We start from the raw sequence: 22,927 nt of genomic DNA on the forward strand, positions 1-22,927 counted from the left end.
TCATTTTGATTGATCCTCAGTGTGGGCGGGGACACCCTCTCCCTCAGGTTCTGATTGGTCCTTGTTCAGAGACGGACTCCCCTGTTCTTGCTCCGTGTCGTCCTGCTCCGGAGTGTGGGTGAGGGGGTCATAGTCACAGCCCAGCTCTGATTCCTCAGTGTGGGAGGGGCTGCAGTCAAAAGTAAGCTCCGATGGGTCCTCGGTGAACGAAGGGCTCTCCTGGAGCACCAACTCCTGACTCGAGATGTCCCCGGGGCTGCTTTCAAACTGCAAATTCGATGGGTCCGAGAAGTTGACGGGGATCTCTTTGTACGGGAGGTCTGGCTGGTCCGCCACGTCCGGAGGGTTGGGTTCCCGTGGCAATGAGAGACCCCTGTGGCGGATGCACAGCTTGTGCAGTTCTGTTACCTCGGATACGTTTGTGCTGTTCCCACTGTCGCGAAAACTGGCCAACGGAGGGCGCACTTTTACTCCAGTCACTGTCACCGAGCCCTCGATGGCCTTACGCAGCTGGAGAAACGAAAGAGAGCATTAGAAATAAAGACGTCAGGACGGGGAATAGAAAAGAGATGGTGATCATATACAGAAAGAAATCTCTATCAGAAGCTTTAACAATTGAAGAACAACATATGCACACCTCTCTGAGAGAGACCACTCCGACCAGACGTCCCATGCTGGTCACATAGGCGTGATCCAGACCCAGCAGAGAGAAGATGGTGTGGGTCTGTGTAGGAGGAGAGATGGGTCATGGCCTGAATACAGACTCAGAGAGGGGCGTCATTTTGGATCAGGGTCATGGAAATTATTATACCACGACATTTTTGCCCTTTTGAGACGGTCACTGTAAGACTAGGCGATCCTATAGTCGTACATTCTTGCTGTGAGACATGGCTTTGGACACCAACCAATCATTGCTTGCCTGCAGCACACACAGATGCATGTGTGATGTATTTGGTATAATGCTCCTGACCCAAGAGTGATAGCCAAATGGTTACAGGTAGACTTAAAATTTTGTAAATAAAGTAGTTAAAATTAGCTCAATCTTAGTGATGAACACATGACATTGAGTACTTTTACTTTTGGTACTTTAAGTATATTTTAATGCTCATGCTTTCGTAGTATGTACTTGTACTGGTATTGCTACTTTTACTTGAGTAAAATATCTGAGTACTTCTTCCACCACTGCATACTACATGGGATAAAATGAGCAACTCTTCCACCTGACGTTCTCTTTCCCCACGTCTGTCGGGTCAGGCCATTATCGGTCTGACCCAGCATCAGTGAAAGCATTACAGCAGTCAAGAATTGCATTATAATTAAGTGTCATTAGCTCGGCTGGCAATGTTCACTGTTCACGTTATTCCACAGGGGTTCTTGGTATGTTGAAACCAGAGAGGATGTTAAAGCCAGTGGTTAAACTCACAATCAAACTGCATGTTAAAAGCATCAAGTTTGGGTAATTTGTCCACTTGGTGCAGAAGGACCACATGAGACTATTACTAAATATACTGTGAGAAATTAAAAACACATAAGGTTGGCACATTCGTAGGGCATTTAATGTTAAACATTAAAATCATATGATGAGGAAAATAGGCTACTGTGGTAAAAAATGGGATTTCATTTGACAGGGTGTTGATGTTGTACCTTATGCAGAGATGTTTGCTCCACCAGCTGGAAGGGAGCAGGATCAATCTTGCAGTTCTTGAAATCCACCGGCTCGTCAAGCTGCTGCTCTTCCCACTCCGCTATCTGCAACGAGAAAGATGACGAGACAATGAAAACGTGTTGGAAAATTAATGTTTTGTATATTTTCCGTCGTGTGCAGTGAAGGTCTCACGTCTGATGGGGTCATGCCATCTTCCGCTTCAGTAGAGTCCTAAAAGACAAAACATACGATGTCCCTGTTAATACAAACACACACAGGTTTAGAGACAAAAAGTACGATTGACACCATTGTGTGCACTACCAACACAAGGAGTGATCTGAGGGCATGATCCCAATGAAACCAGGACCAAGAAAAACATATTATTTATTAACACAATTCAACTCAATGCTAACTCTCAAAAACCCTCGATGACACCACCAGACGCAGTAAAGAGTGAAAGCTGATGAAGCATTTGGTTTAAACCTTTACCACTTTCTCTCTCTCTCACACGCACTTTCTCTCTCTCTGCACAGCCGCTCTAATGCTTTGACTGGTACACCACAAATATTTTGGTCGAGCACTCGCTACGTGCGTGTTGCAAGGCAACGGTTACTAAGCAACAGTCTCTAGGTGGCGGAAAATCTTACCGCCATGGAGATCCTCACGCGTTTGTTGGGCCCGGGTTGTCTTTTGTCGGGAGGAGCCGGCCCAGCCGGACTCTTCCGGCCGGGGAGAGAGAGGATCAACACAGCACAACGTTAACAGAGCATCAGCGAAACAGGACAGGTTTAGCATTTTAAAATGGGATCCCAGGCTGACTTCTACCGGGAGAAGTGCCCGTGATGTGAGCACAATGCTGATGAAAGGGTATAATTACTACACCACGGACGAAGGTGAGGGCACAAAAATCTGCAATGAAACCCAATGTTAATACCACATTGGTTGATGGATACACTGCCAGAAGAAAGGTTTGCTCAACACCTTACATTTGAACATTTTTGTTGAGCACTTTGAGGCATTATTTCACTGTCTGACAGTATCACATGTTATCAAATCAGCTTTTTGGTTTCTAGCGAAACGCATCGACAACTATTAAATGGATTCCCATGGAACGTTGTTCAAACATTCATGTCTGAATTGTAACAACTTTGATGATCCTTTGACTTTCCATCTATTTTAATTTGTCCAAAAATGTAGTTTATGACCAAATACCTGTCACCACTTCATAATTTTAATCCTATCAGACATTAAAGTGAAATTGTCATAATTAGCATATGAATTCTAGTTATGGCGTATTCTGTCAGGTCACAGTGACCTTTGACCGCCAAATTCTAATCAGTTCAACCTTAAGTACAAGTGGAGATTAGTGCCAAATTTGAAGGGAGAGTTGCTCAAAGCGTACCTGAGATGTTGCGTTCACAAAAATTGGTCTCTGTTACTTAAAATGTAACCAGAAATGCTAACATATCCGATGTCCAAAAAGCGTTTGACTGGCAGTGAATGTGTGGTGAGGGGGCAATGACTCACAGAAGTGTTTGAAACAAAACTCCGCAGCATGAGATCACAAAGGAAAACCCTGCTGCCTGTGGGTGGATGCTGCCCTTCAGCAGGAGGAAGAGGTGGACGGCATATGCATGGGCTCACAGACGGCACACACACACACACTCACGTATACGCTATGTGTCACATTTATACAGTACACTTTCACCCACACACACACACATATATATATATATATATATATATATATATATATATTGGATCCCTCTCTCTTTCTCACCTCCAGCAGCTCATTGTCTTGGTCAGCACAGGAAAGGGTCTGAGAGCCTCAGAGGGGAAAAAAGACAAAAAATCTGTTTTCATTTCATTTGGATTTAAAATCTGAATATTTTCAATTTGTTTGTTTTCAGTATCCCACTTTCTATAAAGTGGGACTTTGTATTGTTTAAAATTATATATATATAATATATATATATATATATATATATATAATAATCATTATTTATTTTGTATTGTTTAGTAGTAGTAGTACATACTATTTGGCGTCTCTGTGTCGCTGATGGCGGACACAGTTTTCAAGGCAGATTTCAGAGGAAGTTGAACATTGGAAACCACTGGGCTGAAGGAGGAAGACTCCTCTGTGGAGATCTACATGGAAAAGATATTAACAGAGGAAGCCAGACACAAGCGCGCATGCAACACACAGACAGCCACAGAAAACACAGAAAAGGCAAATACGGGCGCGTGCACATAAACGCACAGGACAGCACAGGTAAGGGCACAGATGACAGAGACAAAGAAAGCATGTGTTAATGTAGAAACAATGCACATTTATAAAGTTAACAGTAAACACTTACCACAACAGTTCCATCTGTGCCTTTACCTACTGCTACAGGCTTAACACATGCTGCGCCTGATCCACCTCTAGTCTACCAATACAACCCAACCCAAGCCAGACTTTGCCTCACACCTGTTGGGTGCTCACCAGGAAGCGGACCGCTTGCCGAGCGCTGGTGTTGGTGGTGGAGTTGATGTGGGAGCAGGGGGAGCTGGGCGTGCTGTCGGTGGTCAGGCTGGGCAGGTGATCGTGGATGCCGTTGTCCTGGGCCAACTGGCGGAGGTACTCCAGCCTCCGCAGGCGGCTCAGCTGGAGAGAGAGCAGCGACTGGAGCTGCAGTCGCTCTATGGAGCCCAGCAGGATCATGGAGTCTGAAGGAGCAGGAAGGAAGAGGAAGAAAGAAAAAGGTGACTTGTGGGGATTTGTGAGGGAATGAGATGAAAGTGGCAATGCAGACAAAGCTCACAGAGGGGAACATAAAACAACTGTTGTGTCAGTTTCACTAAGCCGTTAAGACCAAAACTAATGCAGTCTAATGTAAGAGTCCTGCAACAAATCTTACCTTTAAGACGGTTATAATGTTCAGTATTTCGTTTAAGCTGTTTTAGAGAGGTGTTGACTCAGCAGTTTCAGTTCATATTCCTAAATCATAATTTTGCCAATTAGTTTGTTTTATTTAGACTGCTTGTCTTGATAACATTCGACAGCTATGGTTTATTTTTAATACCTTTTTTTTTAAAGGATTTGCAGAAGAAACTTATTTATATTCCTGAAAGTAATGTATTGATTAAGTTATCATGTTGGTGTCTAACTGTGTACTGAAACGCAAAGTATTACACTGGTATCGTAACAACAGCAGCCCTACTCCTGAAATCTGACAGGATCGCTGCACTAGTATCAAGTTGATGGCAGAGACTCGCTGAGATGGATTTAAATATGAATTCACTTACCACTGGACTCAACCAGGGCCAGTGTTTTGAGCTGACCAGTCAGCATCATCTCCTGCAGGTCCCGATAGCAAGAGTTCAGAGTGATGTAGCGCACATCCCTAATCATGATGTCCTCCACACGGATATTATACTTCCTGAAACATGGAAGGAGGGGGGAGGAAATGACGGGACGGGGGAAGCAGGGAGATGTGCGTGCAAGAGAGGGAGAGAGGTGATACAAAACAAATGAGGGCACAAAAGATAGAATAAGAAAATGTCAGGGACAACTCTTTCTTTAGCGTTCATTAAAAACAAACTCACTCCTGATGTCCCATGCCCAGTTCAGGCAGATAAGGGAGTTTCTTGATGCGGATGATGGAGTCGTACAGTGACGGTTGGAGTGACTGGGCCACGGCGTTGGCCAGGATCACGGCGATCATCACAGGCAGAATGTGGGAGATCTGACCAGTCAGCTCAAACACGATGACTGCTGTGGATACAGTGTGGGTGACTGCTCCAGACAACGCTGCAGCACCTGTGTGGGAGGGAATTAAAGAAAAACCTTTTTCTGTCTCCTTAAAATTCATTCATGGACAGACGAGGATTTCGTGTGTGATCAGGCATCTTTTCGAAACAGCAATTCGAAACGAGACTGTTTAAATAACCGTGTGTTATGAATCAGAGAAGAATTTCCTGAAAGTCGGCAAATCCAAACCAGATTTTCATTTTCAGTCATTCTAATTCACAACATTTAGGGCCATCCTGTCACACTAACCAGTGAGTCGTGACCGTGGCAATTTTGAACGATTTCCTATTTTACCTTCGGTCCAAAATGTAGTGTTCAACTAAAGTGGAATCAGATTTCATCAGTCACATCCTCTAAGCTGGCATGAAGGGATAAAAACGGCTGCAGCTTTACAGCGGGGACGATTTCAACCACACAGGAAAATTGAAGAGTGCCTGGGAATTATCAAGGCAAATAAGACACAAAATGGTGAATTAAAGTACAGCGGGTGAAAGAACTCACCAACTACAGCATAACCACCGGGAACTATGGGATACACGCTGCCGTCAGCATGTATGCCATCAGGAAACATAGTTGCCATGATCTCTCCGACAAGTCTTCCAAATGCTGCGCCTGTTCGTCACACACACACAGATAGAAGACGTTACTTAAAGGGCTTCTTTCTCTTCATTGCAGTAAAGACATTAGAAAACACAGTGGATTTTCATTCACCAATAAGAAAAACTGGCATGAAGGCCCCGCATGGAACAGGCATGGTGGTGGCCACAGCGGACATCCAGAACTGAGACAGAGAGACAGAGCGTCACGACAAGTCCATCAAACCAAACACATTTTACGGACATATGTCGAAAAGGCCTACCTTCATGACGATGAAGAGGATGAGTGTGATGAAGACGTTGACCTGTGGGTGTTTCCAGGCGTGGTGGTGGCTGATGTAGTCGAACTCCTCCGCCACGCCCTGGCGGCACCATGTTCGGTTGTCGAACAGCGCGACCAGAGACTCGTGCTGCGTCAGCTGACGGGTCGACATGAGAGAGAAGTCGTCTGAATGTCTGTTTGTTATTCCGCCGTACCTGACCTCAAAGGTCATCAGCAAAAGGCTGTGTTGAGATCTACGTCTACTGGAAATCTACTGAAAATTTGATGCTACTGGTTGATATTATTTAATTGTTTTATTGAAATGTTTGTTTTCAATAACTCCCAGGAGTCTCCTCGTGATAGCATTATGATACTGAGTGGATTATCCTGATGAAATAAAGTATTTTGAATGGATTTCGAGTTTTGTAACTTGTGCACTGCAAACATACTGATGTTATTGACCTAAATCTTTCAAATGTTGTCGAGAAACAAGTGCAACTTTCTTGATGCCAGTTCAGCAACTTGTTTTATTCTGTTTTGTGTCAGGATTTCTTTCAATAAATGAGCACCGCTGCCTGTAAAACTGCACAGGACAAATAATAGGTATCCTCTCAGCTCGCGAGCGGATGTTCATCTTTCTTCTTTTGACAGTCTGAAAGGCCCAAAATAAATCTTAATGGCTTGTTACGCAGGACGATTGTGAAGTGCGGCAGGTGCACAGGCAACAGCAGCACAAAAATTGTGTTCTCTGCATCTCTCAAGAGAAGAAAAGCTCAAACTACATTTCACTTTGTTGTGTCAATTGTCAGACGTTTCCAGTGGCAGAACAAAGTGTCTGCATCCACTTCATCTGAACCAGAGGCTTTTTTCTTTATTGTTTCTTTTGCACAAATTCTGCAGAGTTGTATCAAGCAAGTTATTAAGAAGCATGAGTGGAAAACCCTAAATATAAAATGACACTAAGACTTTGACAATAAACAAAAGGTTTTCTGTTGCATTTGTGCAAAAGATGAAGTAAAAAAGGTTTTGTTTTTGTCTTTATCCACATCGGGAAACATGGCAGCTATTGGACAGCTTTGTGCTATCAAATAAGAGGAGCACAAAATGATACACAACCTGACGCCAACTCTCCCTTCGTCTAAAATGACCATCAATCATCTAACAACGGTGTCTGAAGAGCATGAAAGTATTTTCTCACCTGTCCGGCCATGAACTGCCCGAAGCCCGGGGGGAACGTGAGAGTGGAGACCAGCAGGGTGACGAGTGCGGGATACACCAGACGCCTGACAGGAAGAGATGGACTGCGGGGTCATTAATGGGTGTGCTTGTCACACTGTATGTGCATGCTTGATTTCTGGGTGGTGAGGATGGAAAGACCATAAATACCTCCCTGTGATGTGTGAAACTGAAACAATTCATACGAGGACTTTACCTACATCTCCAAATATTATGTTAACTTTGTGACAGAAGACACCAAGCCCATGTTAAACACAAATTTAGGGGCACATGAGCCAGATTTAGATCCTTTTGAGGTTTAGCTACAGTTTAAACGGTTAAAATGTGGCTTCTCAAGATGCAGCTTGAATATTGATTAATATTTATTTTAGGTAAATATGAATATTCGCTTTCTTGCCGGGGGTTCGATGAGAAGATTGATGCCCCTATAGCTACAGCCGACAGTCAGTTAGCTTAGCTTAGCATAAAGACTGGGGTAACAGCTAGCCTGAATCTATCCAAAAGTCACTACATCCCCCTACCAGCATTTCTAAAGCTCACTAATTACCACATTATATCTTGTTTGCTTGTAACAATGACAAGTTGAGCCAGGCTAGCTGTTTCTGTCTAGCTGGTCCATGCTAAGCTAAGCTAACCGTCTGCTGGCTGTAGCTTCATACGTACCGACTGTACAGACACGAGAGTCTATCGATCCTCTCATCTGACTCTCGGCAAGAAAGCGAATAAGTACAGTTTCCCAAAAATGTCAATCCCCAGAAGTGTAAATGTTCTGTGCGACATCAGGAGTCAGATACTCACTTCCTCAGCAAGAACTTGTTAATAGTCTTCTGTTTCCTCATGCACTCTACAATATGCCGGTTCAGGTAGACAAACAGAGCACCACCAAAACCACAGGCAATCCTGCAGACAGACAAAGACACACGTGTTTGGTCTGTTGAAGGTGAAACACAAGAACAAAACCAGCTACACTGCAAAGCACTCACACTGAAATACAATTTTATATTTTATTGCGCCTGGTAAAGTCACTTTACCGGAAGCCAACCAATGTTAATTTCTTGTTTTTCTCCAGTAAAACGTATTGGCATCAAACAAATCGAATTTGGCACGCGAAGATGTCGACACAGTCTCTACTTGTAATCAGCAGAGTAAGAAGTTAATTTCATGCCTCGTTCATTGAATACAAATCAACCTTCAGACTGGAATGTGAATGTGACCAGGACGAGACTACAGAGAAAGAGACTGAGTTTCAGGTCCCTTCGGGCGCCGAACTGCTCCTGGGATCAGTGTAATGTGGCGTCAGTCCGGGGGAAACATGCTCACCCGAGGATGGCAAACGCCGGCAGCTCCTGAAGGTCAAACGGGAAGTCGAGACGGAAACGGGTCTTAAAGAGAGCAGTGATGGTCTCTGAGGAAGAAGAGGACTGGTGTCACTCTGTGTAGACTTCACAGCAATATGTCTTTTTGTTACAGATGCAGATGTATTACACTGAACTTTAAATGGGATTGGACACCAAATGATTAGAACAATATACTCATTCTGTGACACAAAATTGTACACATGGGGGCTTTAGATATTAATATTAGCCCATGTTCCATTGAAGTTATTAATAACATATAAGGTATGATTAAACTAAAACTAAATTATCTAACTTTTTCCAGATCTAATTGAATGAGATCTTATTTATTATCCATCCAGACAACTGAAAAAACACACTATTGCAAAGTCACAAAACACACCCAGGTACACAAAGCAGAAAACTGTTATTAAAAATGTGGACTTTTGTCTTTGATAAACAAATAATTTGTCCCTGACCTTCCTCCTGGTTCCACACCGCCAGCACTCTGAATATGAAGGCACTGAAGGTGGCGGCAAAGAAGCCCCTCCAGTAGTTCCTCACGGCAAAAAACGTAGAAGTGACCTCAATACTGAACAGCACCCCTGCACCACACAAACAAAACACACTCGGGGATGTTATTCAAGAAAAGATTGGAACGGCCATCATGGAAAATGGCCAAATGGGGAAATTTGAACATCCAAGAAAGATCCAAGGATGTAGAAAATAGTTGCAACATTAGACAGACGGACTGACAGAAATTGGCAACCACTCTCCTCCTAGCGGGGTAAGTATTCCCCCCATCCAATTAGCTCCCGTAATTATCTACCATAATTAGATAGCATTCAATCAGAGGCTGCAGCCATGTTGTCTTACCTCCAATAGGGGCAGCGAAGCAGCAGCCCACACCCACTGCACAGGCAGCCGACAGCATCTCTGTGTTCCTCAGCTCGTTCTGTCCAACAAGAATCAGATATACACACAGGTAGACACAGACACACACACACACACACACACACACACACACACACACACAGCCATGCATTCAAGCAAATACACACACGCACACACTCACATTCCAACAGGTGTACATGGACGTGCAAATGCCACAAACACGCAATACACGACAAATGCATATCTTATGAAAAAACAAATTCACCAACTGTTTACAAATGCAACAGTTTCGCTTTAAAGCTGCTGTACATTTTGCACATTCAACATCTATATATTATATATAATATTTGCGGCCATAATTAAAAAACCCAGGATTGAGTGATGAAATCATGGGAATGACATGTTTGTGTAGAAGCAAAGACGGCGCAGATCGATGCCTCGCTCTGACGGTTCACTGAACAGAATCAAACAGCGCAGACAAATGGAAAAGCATCAATCTCTCTCTGCTTCTGAGATGGACAGCATGGGTTATTAATGTTGATGGAATTGGCAATAAAGAAACTATCTGTCTCGTGCGTTTCATACCTTGCTTCCCTCAAAGGGCTCTTCCTTTAGCAGTCAAAGTGGAGGGGGGGGGGCACAAAGAGACAAAAATATGTGTGAGTGTAGAGGTTACCTTTTATTTCTGCTCCTGGAGGACAGCCAACTTATTATCCCAACCACACAAAATCAAACAAGCGGAGAATGAGCTTCAGCAAACACCGGCAGTGAACTGAATTAACATTTTCCCCAGACTGGTTATGTTTAACGGCTGCACAGTCGACACCTGGACTATTTCAGTCTTTTCTAACTGTGCTGACATGAGTTTCTCGTCCTCCTCATCACTGCGGTCTATCTTCCCCCGTACTGATGGTGGTGATGATGGTGCTGCTGGCACATGGAGGAGAAGCATAGCCCACTGTCCGCTGCAGAAATAGGCAGAAGCCGAGCGTGTGGTCTCACATAAGTGGAGGTGAGAGTGTGTCCTGGGGAACGGCAGAGAGTCAAGTAAAACACCGAGATTTTGAAGAATAACGTTGATTGTGTGTGTTTTTCTTGCAGCTTCGCACCTTTTGAGGACCGAAGGAAAAGACACAAAGATGAAGGAAATCCTCCCATGTGGGTAAATGTTGCCCATTCTCATTTCTTCTCAGCAACTATTTTGACCCCTTCTTTACAATGTGGAAGGATCAAAGGTTAAAATCTACCATGCAATACTTCAAATCAGTGAAAAAAAATCTATATTATAATAACTGTAACTGGTTCAACATAGACAACGAGATGTCATGTTGAGATACAGTATTTCCAATTTAAGTAAGAGGTGGGCTTGTGATGTGATGGTCCCTGCATAGATTACTTAACGCTCAGCGGCTGTTTTAGTGGGCAGCTCCCTGATGTAAATGTGTGTAAATAGTGGAATCTTGTAAAAGATAGCTTTGGTCATAATGAAACTTTCCTGGATTTATAAAGGTTGAAAAAAAAAGAAAAAGATGCACTTGATTCTTGGTGATTATGCACCATGTAACTGCTCTGAACCCGATTAAATATGGAAACCTTTGTAGCATGTGATTACCCTGTGTGTGTGTGTGTGTGTGTGTGTGTGTGTGTGTGTGTGTGTGTGTGTGTGTGTGTGTGTGTGCTGCCTCTCTAAACTTTCACACTGTAATATGGAATCAAAATGCCTTTATTTTATATTTCAGTGGACTTTTGATAATTTGGCAAAAGTTCAGATTGATCTTTCATTCTGAAAAAGCATGACGCACAAGTAGATGAGGCCGATTAGTGAGAAGCAGCTACGCAAAAAAGAAAGTCTGGAAAGTCTGACCATAGATGTTTCAAAGTACGGCACCCTTAAGTGGATTTACCCTTTAACGTACAGGTGAAAGCATGAAAGTGAAGTTCTTGTGTCACTCTTGGACATAATTCTTTAAAATTCTTTAAAACTGCAATCTGTCATGTGATGCTGGATTGGTGAATTTGTTGTCACTGAATTTGAACATAGTGAATGAAACATGATCAATATTTCTTAATAATTGAGTGTCGAGAGCACCACCAACGACATAAATATAATGGTATGTTCACTAAGACTCCTCATTGATTTAATCTCTGAGGGATTAAATCATCAGATTAGTTGATGCTGAATGTTCCAGTTAGAGACATAATGAACAAAGGTTCAATAACTCATACAGGTTTAACTTTGGGCATCAGGAAATCTGCATTTCTTTTTGTAAATGTGGTCGCTGTCCTCACCGTGTAAATCCCGCCGAAAAGAGGAGCCAAAAATTTGCTCAGGAGAGCGGCGCACAGACTGGCAACATGAACAAAGGGTCCCTGAGGGAGAGGACGGAGAGAGATTAGGATGTTAGCAGACAGGATATGACTGAAAGCACATTCTAGTAGAGCATGCTGTACTCGAGTTCAGGGGCATTACTCAAAATCGATTAACGCCTGCTCAGATTCAGATTCAAACAACTTTAGAACCTCCCGAATGGGGAAACGCCAGCGTTATTAGTAGCAAATCACTTTTTTATTTTCCCAGCAGCGACTTTAATGAGACTAGAAGCAGCAAGATGATTAAATCCTGCCCGACAGGAAACTTCGAAAAATTGTCAAAGCCATCTGTCATGTGTAATTTGTGCAGCCCAAGAGACTGTGATGGAGAGAGATGAGGGAAAAAAAGAAACCCTCTACCTCCTTTCCCAGAGGCATCCCGCTGCCCAGAGCGCAGGTCAGACCGATGACTTTGGCCACGAACGTCTTAAACGTCAGGTACTCCTTCAGGACCACCCCCCTCAGTATGGTCTTCATCTCAGGAATACCTGAACCTGGGAAATGAAAAGGAAAGAGACGTCGGGTCGGATGATGGAGAGGAGAGAAAAGACGAGTTGAAAGGAAGAAATTACAGAGAAAAAAGGATAAGGGGAATAAATTAAGAGCGGGGGGGGGGGGGGGGGGTGAAGGGGAAGAACTGATTGATATTCATATAGTTTTCTGTATGCACATCTCATCACAGCTATACTGCATGACGTGACCACTACGACACGGACAGCACGTGTCCTTGGAGGACCATATGCTGCATTACAGAGCCAATGACATTATACAAACAGAAATATGACCAGGAATTAGAGACATGAATACATGTGTTTGTGCATCAATAGTTGAAATGTATGTATGTGTGTGTGTGTTCGTGTGTGTGTGTGTATGTCTTACCCACAGCCTGAGGTGCCAGTATCTGTGTGAATCCTGCTGAGAAAGTGATGAGCACTACAGGGTAGGTGACCCAAGCGATGTACTGCAGAAGCATGTTGCTGTCCAGTCCACCATACATCCACTTCTGTGCTACACACACACACACAGACACACACAACTTCATCTCAGTATAATGCGGTAGAAAACTAAAGCATTTAACAGCCAGTTTCCCCGTCTAACATGATTTATCTGTTGTGAATAGATTCACCCGATTCCTCTGCTCTTCATTAATGCCCTTTGACCTCCCTTCTCTGTCTTATTCACACACCACAAAGTTATCTCTATCGGGATGTGTTGCATTACAGGTTAATCATTTCAGAGGATTTTCTTTTTTGCGTTATGATTGATGCATTTGATGCTATGTGTAAGTAAAAATGGTATTTATTGATCCTTTAAATCCTAATGAAAGACATAAGCGCAAGATTAATATAATTCTGCCACAATTTGTGTTATTATTTACCATTTACAGCTGTTTGCTGTAAAGCATGGCTCATTAATACTTTCCTGCCTCTGTGAGAGCAGCCCTTCATTCACCGCAGTCTTTCCTCTCTCTCTCTCTCTGTGTCTCTGTCTCTCTCTCTGTGTCTCTGTCTCTCTGTCTCTCTCTGTGTCTCTCTCTCTCTCTCTGTGTCTCTGTCTCTCTCTCTCTCTGTGTCTCTCTCTCTCTCTCTCTCTCTGTGTCTCTGTCTCTCTCTCTGTGTCTCTGTCTCTCTGTCTCTCTCTGTGTCTCTCTCTCTCTCTCTGTGTCTCTGTCTCTCTCTCTCTCTGTGTCTCTCTCTCTCTCTCTCTCTCTGTGTCTCTGTCTCTCTGTGTCTCTCTCTCTCTCTCTGTGTCTCTGTGTCTCTCTCTCTCTCTCTCTCTCTGTGTCTCTGTCTCTCTCTCTCTCTGTGTCTCTGTCTCTCTCTCTCTCTGTGTCTCTGTCTCTCTCTCTCTCTGTGTCTCTATCTCTCTGTGTCTCTGTCTCTCTCTCTGTGTCTCTGTGTCTCTCTCTCTGTGTCTCACCTTCTTGGCAGAAGGCGATGGCGTAGTCCATGACCCAGCTGACCAGAGCCATGAGCAGCCCCAGCAGAATGAGGAAGATCCAGTCCTCCCCCACCCGCGAAATCAGGAACTTCTGGCAGCGAGACGCACACACTGAGGGCACAGAGACAGAGGAAAAAGCATGAAAATAAAATCCTTGAAATGAATCTTAAAAGGTGTGAAAAGAGACTGAAGTAAAAATATTTGTGGGTGTGAGAATGAAAGGAACCAGCTGTGTCAGAGGGGAAGGAAAAGACAGAAATGAATATGTAGTGAAGGAGGAGAAAGGGATGAATGGAAGGATTTAGGCCACAGAAGCGCATCGTTTTAATTTAAACACAAATTAAAACGATGCAGATCAACTTATATGAAATTTAAAAGAAGCACAAAAAAGGTAAAGATATAAATGCAAGGAAGGATTAGGCGATGCAACATACATTTGATATACACTTGTGATAGCGCGCCGCTGTCTTTAACATCTCCAGCTAAATGATGCCAGTACAAGCAATGTGTTCAAGGATAAGGCGCTGATGCATGGAAGTATTTTGGCATCAATGAACAATTGTCAGGTATTTAATTAAGCAGATTAGCCAAAAAGATACATGAGTGTGTGGTTCATTTTATCTATGGTCTCTCAATTTAAAATATGACTACATTTGTTAAATGAGCGATATCAGGCTGTGTGTCACTTTTGTGATTTTATCTATATTGCCCAATTATAATGAGAACATTCATAAGAGTGAATAAAGGATTCAGTTTCCCATGACCAAAGAAGAATGTTGTATTTAAAGACAAGGAGAAGAGTGGACAGAGATATTATCTATTTGAAAGAACAATAACAAACTAAAGGAGCTTATTAAATGGCGAATGTGTTGAGAATGAGAGCATTGCTTTACCTTCATCTACCTCAAATTAAAAAAAAGAATACAGACACGGTACAAAGCTGGGTCACGGTTTATAAATTCTGCCATTACATTATAATCTATAACTCTGAGCTAGGTCATGCTAAAAGAGGCATCACTGGACTCATTTCCTCTCTGTCTCGTCTGCGGACACTGCCAAAGCCTGGAATTCTCTTCAACATCCAGAGCGTTCAAAGACGTGCCCGTCCCAAGAGACGCTCGACTGTGCTACTAACACATTTACCACATCCACATTTCATAAAAGTGCGACAGTCGTGATGCACCGAGTTGTTTTGATCCGTTTACTCTGCCGCTCGGAAGTCATATAGTGGCCATGGAGGAAACTGTCGCATCTTAGGAGAGACCAAGAGAGCAACAGATGTGATGATGAGAGTGAAAAAAATAAATAAATTCCTGTTTGGCTGACTTTTGCTGAACACTACAGCTCCCAGGTGTCTCAGGAAATGACTGGGCCTTTTTAAACTTTTAAACTCTTTCATCTGGACGTTTTACAAACGAAATGAAAGTTTCAAAAACTTAAAAAAATAGAACAATGGCTCCAAACTATTTCTAAAATCAAATAACTATTGAACATGAGACAGCAATCTTACAGATGCATCGTTATCCCCCTATATTTACATGTTCCAACTCTCATAATTGTACTTTTCTTTTCCTACACTTTGTCAAATTTGTGACTATGCTGTTTGTATGTTTATACCCACAAATACTTCTTGTTGTTTGAATGACATTGCGACTGCACAGACATAATAAACAATATAAATGAATGGGAAAAAGACAGACATTGCAGCAGTCTTTTTCTGGTGCAGGATTCGGGTCAGGCAGGGATGCTGACTGTCCTGCGGGAGGTGGAGCACAACTGTGTGCATGACGTGGCGAGCTGCCCGGGACGTCAGGCCACCTGCTGGACGGTAAGGTGCCAACAGAGGACGTACGCATACAAACGCAGTCATGTGCAGACAAACCCATCACACAGTGGACACTGTTTTTAAGTTTAAAAAAGATAAAAGAAACATGTCTGAGAGAAATATTTAAAGGTGAATCTATCTGTGCAGATTGGACTGCCATGTTCTTCACTGGATCTTTCATTGTTATTTCACAGGTCACTGGACGAAGCTGAGGAAATTCACAATCCCATAGCTTCTCTTTCTTTATTCCTGTCTCTCTCTCTCTCTCTCTCTCTTTCTCTATCTCACATACACACACATCTCGTCTGGCACCTGCAAAGCCACGTACTTCCGTGTGCATCTTGGCTCTCGCTCACATCCGGAGGCTCAGTGGAGATCACAGATGTCTTCTCCTGATCTCGTTATAAAAAAGAAAATCACACCGCCAGAAATGTTCTCCCCACCTCTGCTAGTCCTGCATTCCATCACCTGAAGCCAACTAGCTGTAAATCAGGAACAATACTAAAAATATGCAGGAGGTGTTCCACCTTTAAACAGTATGTTCAACAAGGTGCAAAGCCGCTGAATGCGTAACGTGACATAATACACGATGATGCCGTTCCTGGGAGGATATAACGTCGGCTCTACAATCCCCCCAAAAAAAGATTCACTCTGTGAGTCAAAATAAAAAAGGCAGCGCATGTCTTTAGCTCTCCATCACGACCGGTCTCAGAGCCCTTGGCTGCAATGTGTAGGCTGCCTTGTTCAAAAGCTGCGGCTCCAGTTACTGATCTGAACAGAGGCGCACACACTCTTAGTCCATCACCCACGGAGCTGCTGTTCCCACACAGATATATGAGAGGGGGGAAAAAAAACAGTAAAACTCCTACTTCCAAATCTGAAAAGGTTCTCTCCGCACACATTACTTAACAGGACAGCAGCAGTGCCCGTCGAGCCGGAGCATCTATCTAAAGACGAGTCTAAAAATACAAGCACGGCTTGATCTACGAGCACACGGCACACAGACAGCGAGCACACAAATCACTCTGGCTGGCTCCTGATTTGAGAGTGATTGTGTTAAATGGCTTCCATTATGGTGGAGGAAGAGCGAGGCTGGGGACGCTGTAGTGACCTATGGCGCGATGTATCGAGCTTTAATCAGATCACTAGTCACAAGGGCGAAACGGCACAGAAAGCGGTCGCGGATAACAGCCACGTTGGCTCACTTGTGCAAACACGTGTGAAAACAAGACTGCCTTTCTCTCCCTTTCACACTTTTACTGAGAGAATCAAATATGTTTTAAGATTTTATGAGTTGATTTTTGTTTATAAAAGTGATCAGTTCAACCTAATCTATCCCAGCATATTTAAACCCCTAAAAACCCCCAAAGATACCTAGTTTGCTAAGAAAGCCAGCACATTTTCACATAAAAAAGATTAGATTCAGGATTATTATTGTAATGTTATTGGATAATGGACTACACATTGGCGCTCAAACCACACACACACACACACACACACACACACACACACACACACACACACACACACACACACACACACACACACACACACAAACAATTCTTAATTCTCTCTAGTATTATCTAACCAGGTATATAATTTGGGTTTTATGTCGTTGATTTGAAGTTTCAACCACCAGGAGATAGGAATTTAATTTTTGGAACTCACCGCATTGAGGAATGACATTGCAACGCGTCTTTCCAAAAGCAGTGTCCTTGTTACTGCGGATGATCCGCAGACATCAGCGTGAATTGATTTTATGGGAACTATTTCTACACCGCAAAGGAGTTCTAATGTTTCAATTTGGGTGAACTGACCCTTAAAGAAATGCATTGGCTGCTCTCATGACTTGCAATGAAGGTTAAATAAAGTACATATAAGACACCCAGTGAGGATCCGTCACGCCTTTATATTGTATTATATTATCTGAAGTGGAGCTCTCTTCTGGTGCCACTCCCTGATCTGCAGTCATCTGGGAAGATGAGATATAAAATAATCTGACAGTTCAGATCAGAGTTCTGCTCACACAAACAAAAATACACACACACAGACACAGCAGAGGGGGCTGTCTTTGTCTGACATTGAGCCCTCCTTGGCTGGAGGTCATTGCTCAGACCGGTCACGTTTAATCGTGTTCACATCCTCTCCTGCTCCCTTGTGTCAGGTAGCCACTCTGCTGTGCTTTAAGAAGTCAATGTTTTCACACAACTTTCACACATGCTGGAGAGCTACAATCTCACACACACACACACACACACACACACACACAAATCAAATCCACTTTGTTTGTGTGCATTGAACACTGTTGTGGTCTGAAGTTCGCAACATGAGCACTACAACCCCCTGCACACTTTGTCCGTGCGATTCACCACTTACAATGGCACTTTGCACAGGGGTCCTTCTCGTACTCCAGCAGCTCTGCAGCACGACTGCGAACACTGGTGCTCCTCCGCAGTCCTCCGCCGTCCCGCACTCCTCCGTCCCGTAGGCGGGCCGCTTCCTCCTTGGCATACACACCCAGCTCCTGGGTGTACCGCCCGTACATCTGCGTGCGTGAAAGACAGAAAAAGACAGCTTGTATACGGTCGGCGCAAGTGGGAGGCAGTGAAAGAAATACAGTGTTGGATCAAGGTGAAGATAGTCATCTTGTTTAAACACACGAAAATTCAAATTCAGAGTATACAGGTGTCAGACAAATCACTGCCTGCAACTCACAGCTCCCCCCCCCCACCAAAAAAAACAACAACAGCAGTGTAACGACTTCTTCTCAGACAATAAGCTTCATCTGTCAGCTCCCAGCTGATTAACTCTGCAGGGCTGCCACACAGTTGACTCCTAACGATGAGAGGCGGAGTTCCCAGCGAACAACACATGATGATCAGGTATAAAGTCTGCGTCAGAGCTGTAGGTGATTATGTTGCAGCTTTGGTGCATTGTATAGTTACTGATACAGCAATGGAGCTTTTCAAGTGCCTGTTCAGCGTGGTGGTGGTTGCTCTTTTGGCTTGTGATGTTACTGCCCAGAATTACTGGTCAATGCCTCTGCAGGAACACCAAGCTCCTCTTCCTACTCAGCAACAGCCGAACGTCCCTCCAGCTGCAGCTCCCTTGGAGAAGTGCCAGGTTGAGCAGGGAGACAAGATCCAGTGTGGGACTCCAGACACCACCACCGAGCTCTGCGAGAACTTAAACTGCTGTTTTGATGGGAGCCATTGCTATTACGGGAACGCAGGTAACTGTGCACTCTGCTGCTGTTCTAGTGCCTCTCAAACAAATGGTGAGTGTGAAATATCTGCTGCAACTAAGAAATTCACCCGTGTGTTTTTGTTGTTTTTCCCCTCATCTAGTGACTGTGCAGTGTACCAGGGATGGCCAGTTTGTGGTGGTTGTGGGTCGAGATGCTACTGTGCCCAAAATAGATGTGGAGTCAGTCAGCCTGCTAGAGATGAACGATCCCCCCTGCACCCCTGTAGACTTCACCGCTGCTTTTGCCATCTTTCAGTTCCCTGTGACTGGATGTGGCACGACATTCAAGGTAGTTGGTCCATGCTTTAGCTAATATGTGATAAGTTCAACATGGTGGAAGTCTGGCACTAAATAACTTTTCACAATATAAAATGGAGGAATGCCCAGCATGAACGTGTTTCCCCCTGGCCCAAGATGCCCAAAACCCAGAGATTCAGTTTAAAATGAGAAATCTGCTTGAAACTACATGTCTGCCATGTTTTTGTCTTTTGCAGGACGAAGAGGATTATGTGGTGTACGAGAACCACATGTCTTCCTCATATGAAGTGGGAGTTGGACCCAGAGGATCTATCACCAGGGACAGCCATTTTGAGTGAGTTTGTACAAAATGGATATCATTTTGTGTTGTGGTTCTGAGGGTTCCTGAGAGGTAAAAGTCCTCTCCTCCCCCCCCCCCCCCCCCCCCCCAGGTTATTGTTTCAGTGTCGGTATTCTGGCGCAGGAGTGGTGGCTCTTGTCATGGATGTGACTGGTGTTCCTCCGCCTGTGCCCGTCGCTGCTGCCGGACTCCTCAGAGTGCAGCTCAGACTGGGCAACGGACAGTGTCACACAAAGGGATGTGTGGAGGGTGAGCGGCACGACAGCCTTATAACGATGTTTGCTATTGCAGAATTTTTGCCATACTACAACTGATGTGTCTTGCTTGCAGAAAACGCAGCGTACAGCTCCTTCTACACTCAAGCAGACTACCCAATCACTAAAGTGCTGAGGGAACCAGTCTACATTGAGGTGAACATCCTGGAGCGCTCTGACCCAAACATCTTCCTGAACCTGGAGCACTGCTGGGCCACCTCCAGCCCCAATCCTGAAGGCATGCCACAGTGGGATCTTCTGATTAATGGGTATATATATGAAAATAGGCTTTCCTAAAATGATTGTGTAAATTTCTGTTTTTAAATTCTGTGTTCAACATGAGCTCTTGTTGGCTCCAGGTGTCCCAACCAGGATGACCGTTACCTGACCACCATGGTGCCTGTTGATGGCTCCTCTGGGCTAAGTTACCCAACGCACCACAAGCGTTTTATCGTTAAAATGTTCACGTTTGTGGATCAAAGCGACTTTGCCCCTCAGAGAGACACGGTACAGTAATTCATGGCCTGATGATGACAGTCATTAGTTGTTTTGTTTTTTTGTTTAAAGTGTCATCTGAATTCCTTGACAAAATTTGAAACTTTCCAACTCTTCTAGGTGTTCATCCATTGTTCCGCAGAAGTGTGTTATCCCAGCAGCACATACGGGTGTGAACAGTCATGCCACCGTCAACGTGAGTAGCTCGACTAACAAATTGTGATATCATTTTTTATTTTTTTTTGTTTATAGAATTTTTGGCAATCCAGAGTTACTTAATCAATGTGTTGAAATTCAGTGTTCTTGCTGTAAGCTTCATTAAACCATGACAGGCTGCCAAATAAATCATTGGTGCCACGATCCTGGATTAAACTCTATGAATTGTAAATTTGGGGGGGTTAAAAAAATATATTTTGGCTTGACTAATTATGTATCACAATTGGCATTTGTCACCTTAAAAACTTGACTCATCTATTGACTGCTGCACTTTCCATCCTTCTCTTGCAGGAAGAGCTGTAGCTGCCGGGAGGAAGGTTCCCTCAAATTGGAGGGCTCTGGTCTCAAGCGGAGAGGTGATCCTGACTAAGCAGAGGACATAAGCTACAAATGCCAAATCTAAGCAATGATTCCACTTGCTGACTTCTAATAAAAGATCATGCTTACAATTTGGTCTTGGTTGAGTTGTTAATTGAAGGTCACTCGCTATACTTTCCCTTTTTATTTTGCTGAGATAGCTTTTGTTCAGAGGCAGTACAGACGAGCATGTAATGCAACCCCTCTTGATTTGTGCTGAGCAATCACAAGGTTGCATTAACTGAGAACTGAAAGTTTAAATGTGACTCTATAATACAGAGCCAGTGATCAGCTGTGATGAGAACTTAAATGTAAAAGTGGTTGAAGCTGAGAGGTGTTGGGGAAATGTTGCACTTACACTAAACCAGTTTTACAGTACAGGTGTTACAGCATGAGGTACATCTCTTTACCTTTTCAACCGCTGCTCTCTCTAATGCCACATTAAGATGAGCATCACAACTCTTTCAGGCTCACTGCTAGTCTCCTTCCTGCCCCCCCCTCTCTATTTTTTCATAACAGGCCTTCTAGGGTTCTCTGTATGCTACAACTTGCAACATCTCTCCTGCGCACCCCCTCCCTCTTTGTCCCACTCCAACCTGTCCATCCCCCCATCTCATTGAGATGGGCATCACGACTCCTCCAGACTCGCTCGCATGCACAGGAGGTGCAGAGGGAAAGCTGAGCGGCAGTATAGCTGCTGACTAGCTGTGAGAACGGCCGCGCTGTCGGGGGCGCTCATCTCTATCCGCTTTAACCTCCAACCTGCCGGGAAGCATTTAAGCCAAATCGTAGCTGTACATCATCAGACGGCACGGCCTCGTGTGTCGGTGAGAAAACCACAGGGGAATGGTTGCCAGCTGACAAACACTTAACTGCTGATGTGTGGACATGTCAGTGGAGTGAAATGTAAATTTGTTTTGCCACTGGTTAAAAAAAAATGCTGTCAATTAAAAGCAAACTGGTGGATGCAGTGTAGTCTGTGTGGTTTGCATGCTAAATACTAGAATTAAGCAAATTAGTCAGTGAAAACTAACGGCATTCAGGTGAAACTGGGCTTTTCTACACTATTGTATTTAAAAAAAAAAAAAAAAAAAAGTTTTGAAAAATTATAAATAAGCCTTCTGTCTGCATTTCTTTAGAGCTATTGAGGTGGATTCGGTTTTAAGCTGCAATGAAACTTGGTATTCCAGCTTTGAGGGACTCAACCTTCACATCAGTTTGGTGTAAATTCTAAAACTCAGTATAAGGCATTCAAATGTGTAATTTCAAGTAATTATGTTTTTCTTTTTCCCTTTACTGGAGTAACAGTTGAGATGCAGAAACAAAGTGAGGGCATTCAACAAAGGCCCCCAGCCAGAACTAAACCAGTGATGTGGTATTGACCAATGACGTAATGCATGGAAGAAAGGAACAGGTTTTCCTGCTTATCTGGTCCATTTTATTTTATCACTACACTAGGATATTAAGATTTTGCTTAGTGAATCTTGTGTGTTGGCAAACAAATTTTCACGCAGCATAGAGGCACACAAACCCACCAACACTAGACAAACACCCACTGGGAGTATAAACGGGGCCTGTTAGTGATTCTTTCTTTGGCCAGTGTGAAAGCAATCACTGGCCATCTGGAGCACGGACCCCTGGGAGAGCACCAGGTGGGACCATGTGGGTTAAATAGGCTGTTATCTGTAACCAGTTCACCTCCCGCGTGACCAACTTCTGCATCTACATTAGTCAGTTTACCTCCCACATCACAACGCTCGACACCGGCTCAACACCGGCCTCCCACAGGTTGCTATTGACTGGTTTGTCAGAGACCAAAATGCCGACAGAGAGAAGAGTTCCAGTTCGGCGCAAAATAATTTCAC

At 43.8% G+C, this 22,927-nt stretch overlaps 2 protein-coding genes across 2 annotated transcripts; one reads left to right on the top strand and one right to left on the bottom strand.

Moving 5' to 3' along the window:
• clcn2a (chloride channel, voltage-sensitive 2a) lies at positions 1 to 18,441 on the bottom strand. Its single transcript, XM_076097926.1, has 24 exons — positions 18,273 to 18,441; positions 14,051 to 14,182; positions 13,010 to 13,138; positions 12,491 to 12,624; positions 12,050 to 12,130; positions 10,346 to 10,369; positions 9,743 to 9,821; positions 9,346 to 9,471; positions 8,853 to 8,937; positions 8,331 to 8,432; positions 7,495 to 7,597; positions 6,298 to 6,453; positions 6,150 to 6,219; positions 5,940 to 6,050; positions 5,234 to 5,447; positions 4,934 to 5,067; positions 4,116 to 4,354; positions 3,682 to 3,793; positions 3,426 to 3,472; positions 2,293 to 2,364; positions 1,838 to 1,876; positions 1,645 to 1,749; positions 638 to 724; positions 1 to 510 (listed from the first exon to the last, which is right to left on the bottom strand). The coding sequence occupies exons 1-24, from the start codon at positions 18,439 to 18,441 to the stop codon at positions 1 to 3; spliced, it is 3,060 nt and encodes a 1,019-aa protein (XP_075954041.1).
• A 410-nt stretch (positions 18,442 to 18,851) lies between these two features.
• LOC142956327 (zona pellucida sperm-binding protein 4-like) lies at positions 18,852 to 21,088 on the top strand. The gene is made up of 8 exons (XM_076097856.1): positions 18,852 to 19,128; positions 19,244 to 19,431; positions 19,637 to 19,734; positions 19,832 to 19,989; positions 20,071 to 20,263; positions 20,354 to 20,501; positions 20,610 to 20,685; positions 20,997 to 21,088. Exons 1-8 carry the CDS (start codon positions 18,852 to 18,854, stop codon positions 21,086 to 21,088), a joined length of 1,230 nt encoding a protein of 409 aa, XP_075953971.1.
• The last annotated feature ends 1,839 nt before the right edge of the window (positions 21,089 to 22,927 follow it).

The sequence above is a fragment of the Anarhichas minor genome, unplaced genomic scaffold, assembly GCF_050575085.1.
Source record: "Anarhichas minor isolate MPS153535 unplaced genomic scaffold, ASM5057508v1 ptg000024l, whole genome shotgun sequence".
NCBI lineage: Eukaryota > Metazoa > Chordata > Actinopteri > Perciformes > Anarhichadidae > Anarhichas > Anarhichas minor.

Bases quoted from the DNA above. Each gene is read 5' to 3' on its own strand.
- clcn2a (XM_076097926.1), bottom strand. From the start codon at position 18,441: ATGTACGGGCGGTACACCCAGGAGCTGGGTGTGTATGCCAAGGAGGAA. The intron at 12,131-12,490 runs GTAGAGGGTTTC...CCTCTCCCTCAG, and splicing joins GGATGCCTCTGGGAAAGGAG to GGACCCTTTGTTCATGTTGC. The intron at 511-637 runs GTGTGCATATGT...TCGTTTCTCCAG, and splicing joins GAGTGGTCTCTCTCAGAGAG to CTGCGTAAGGCCATCGAGGG.
- LOC142956327 (XM_076097856.1), top strand. From the start codon at position 18,852: ATGGAGCTTTTCAAGTGCCTGTTCAGCGTGGTGGTGGTTGCTCTTTTG. The intron at 19,990-20,070 runs GTGAGCGGCACG...TCTTGCTTGCAG, and splicing joins CACAAAGGGATGTGTGGAGG to AAAACGCAGCGTACAGCTCC. The intron at 20,502-20,609 runs GTACAGTAATTC...CAACTCTTCTAG, and splicing joins TTGCCCCTCAGAGAGACACG to GTGTTCATCCATTGTTCCGC.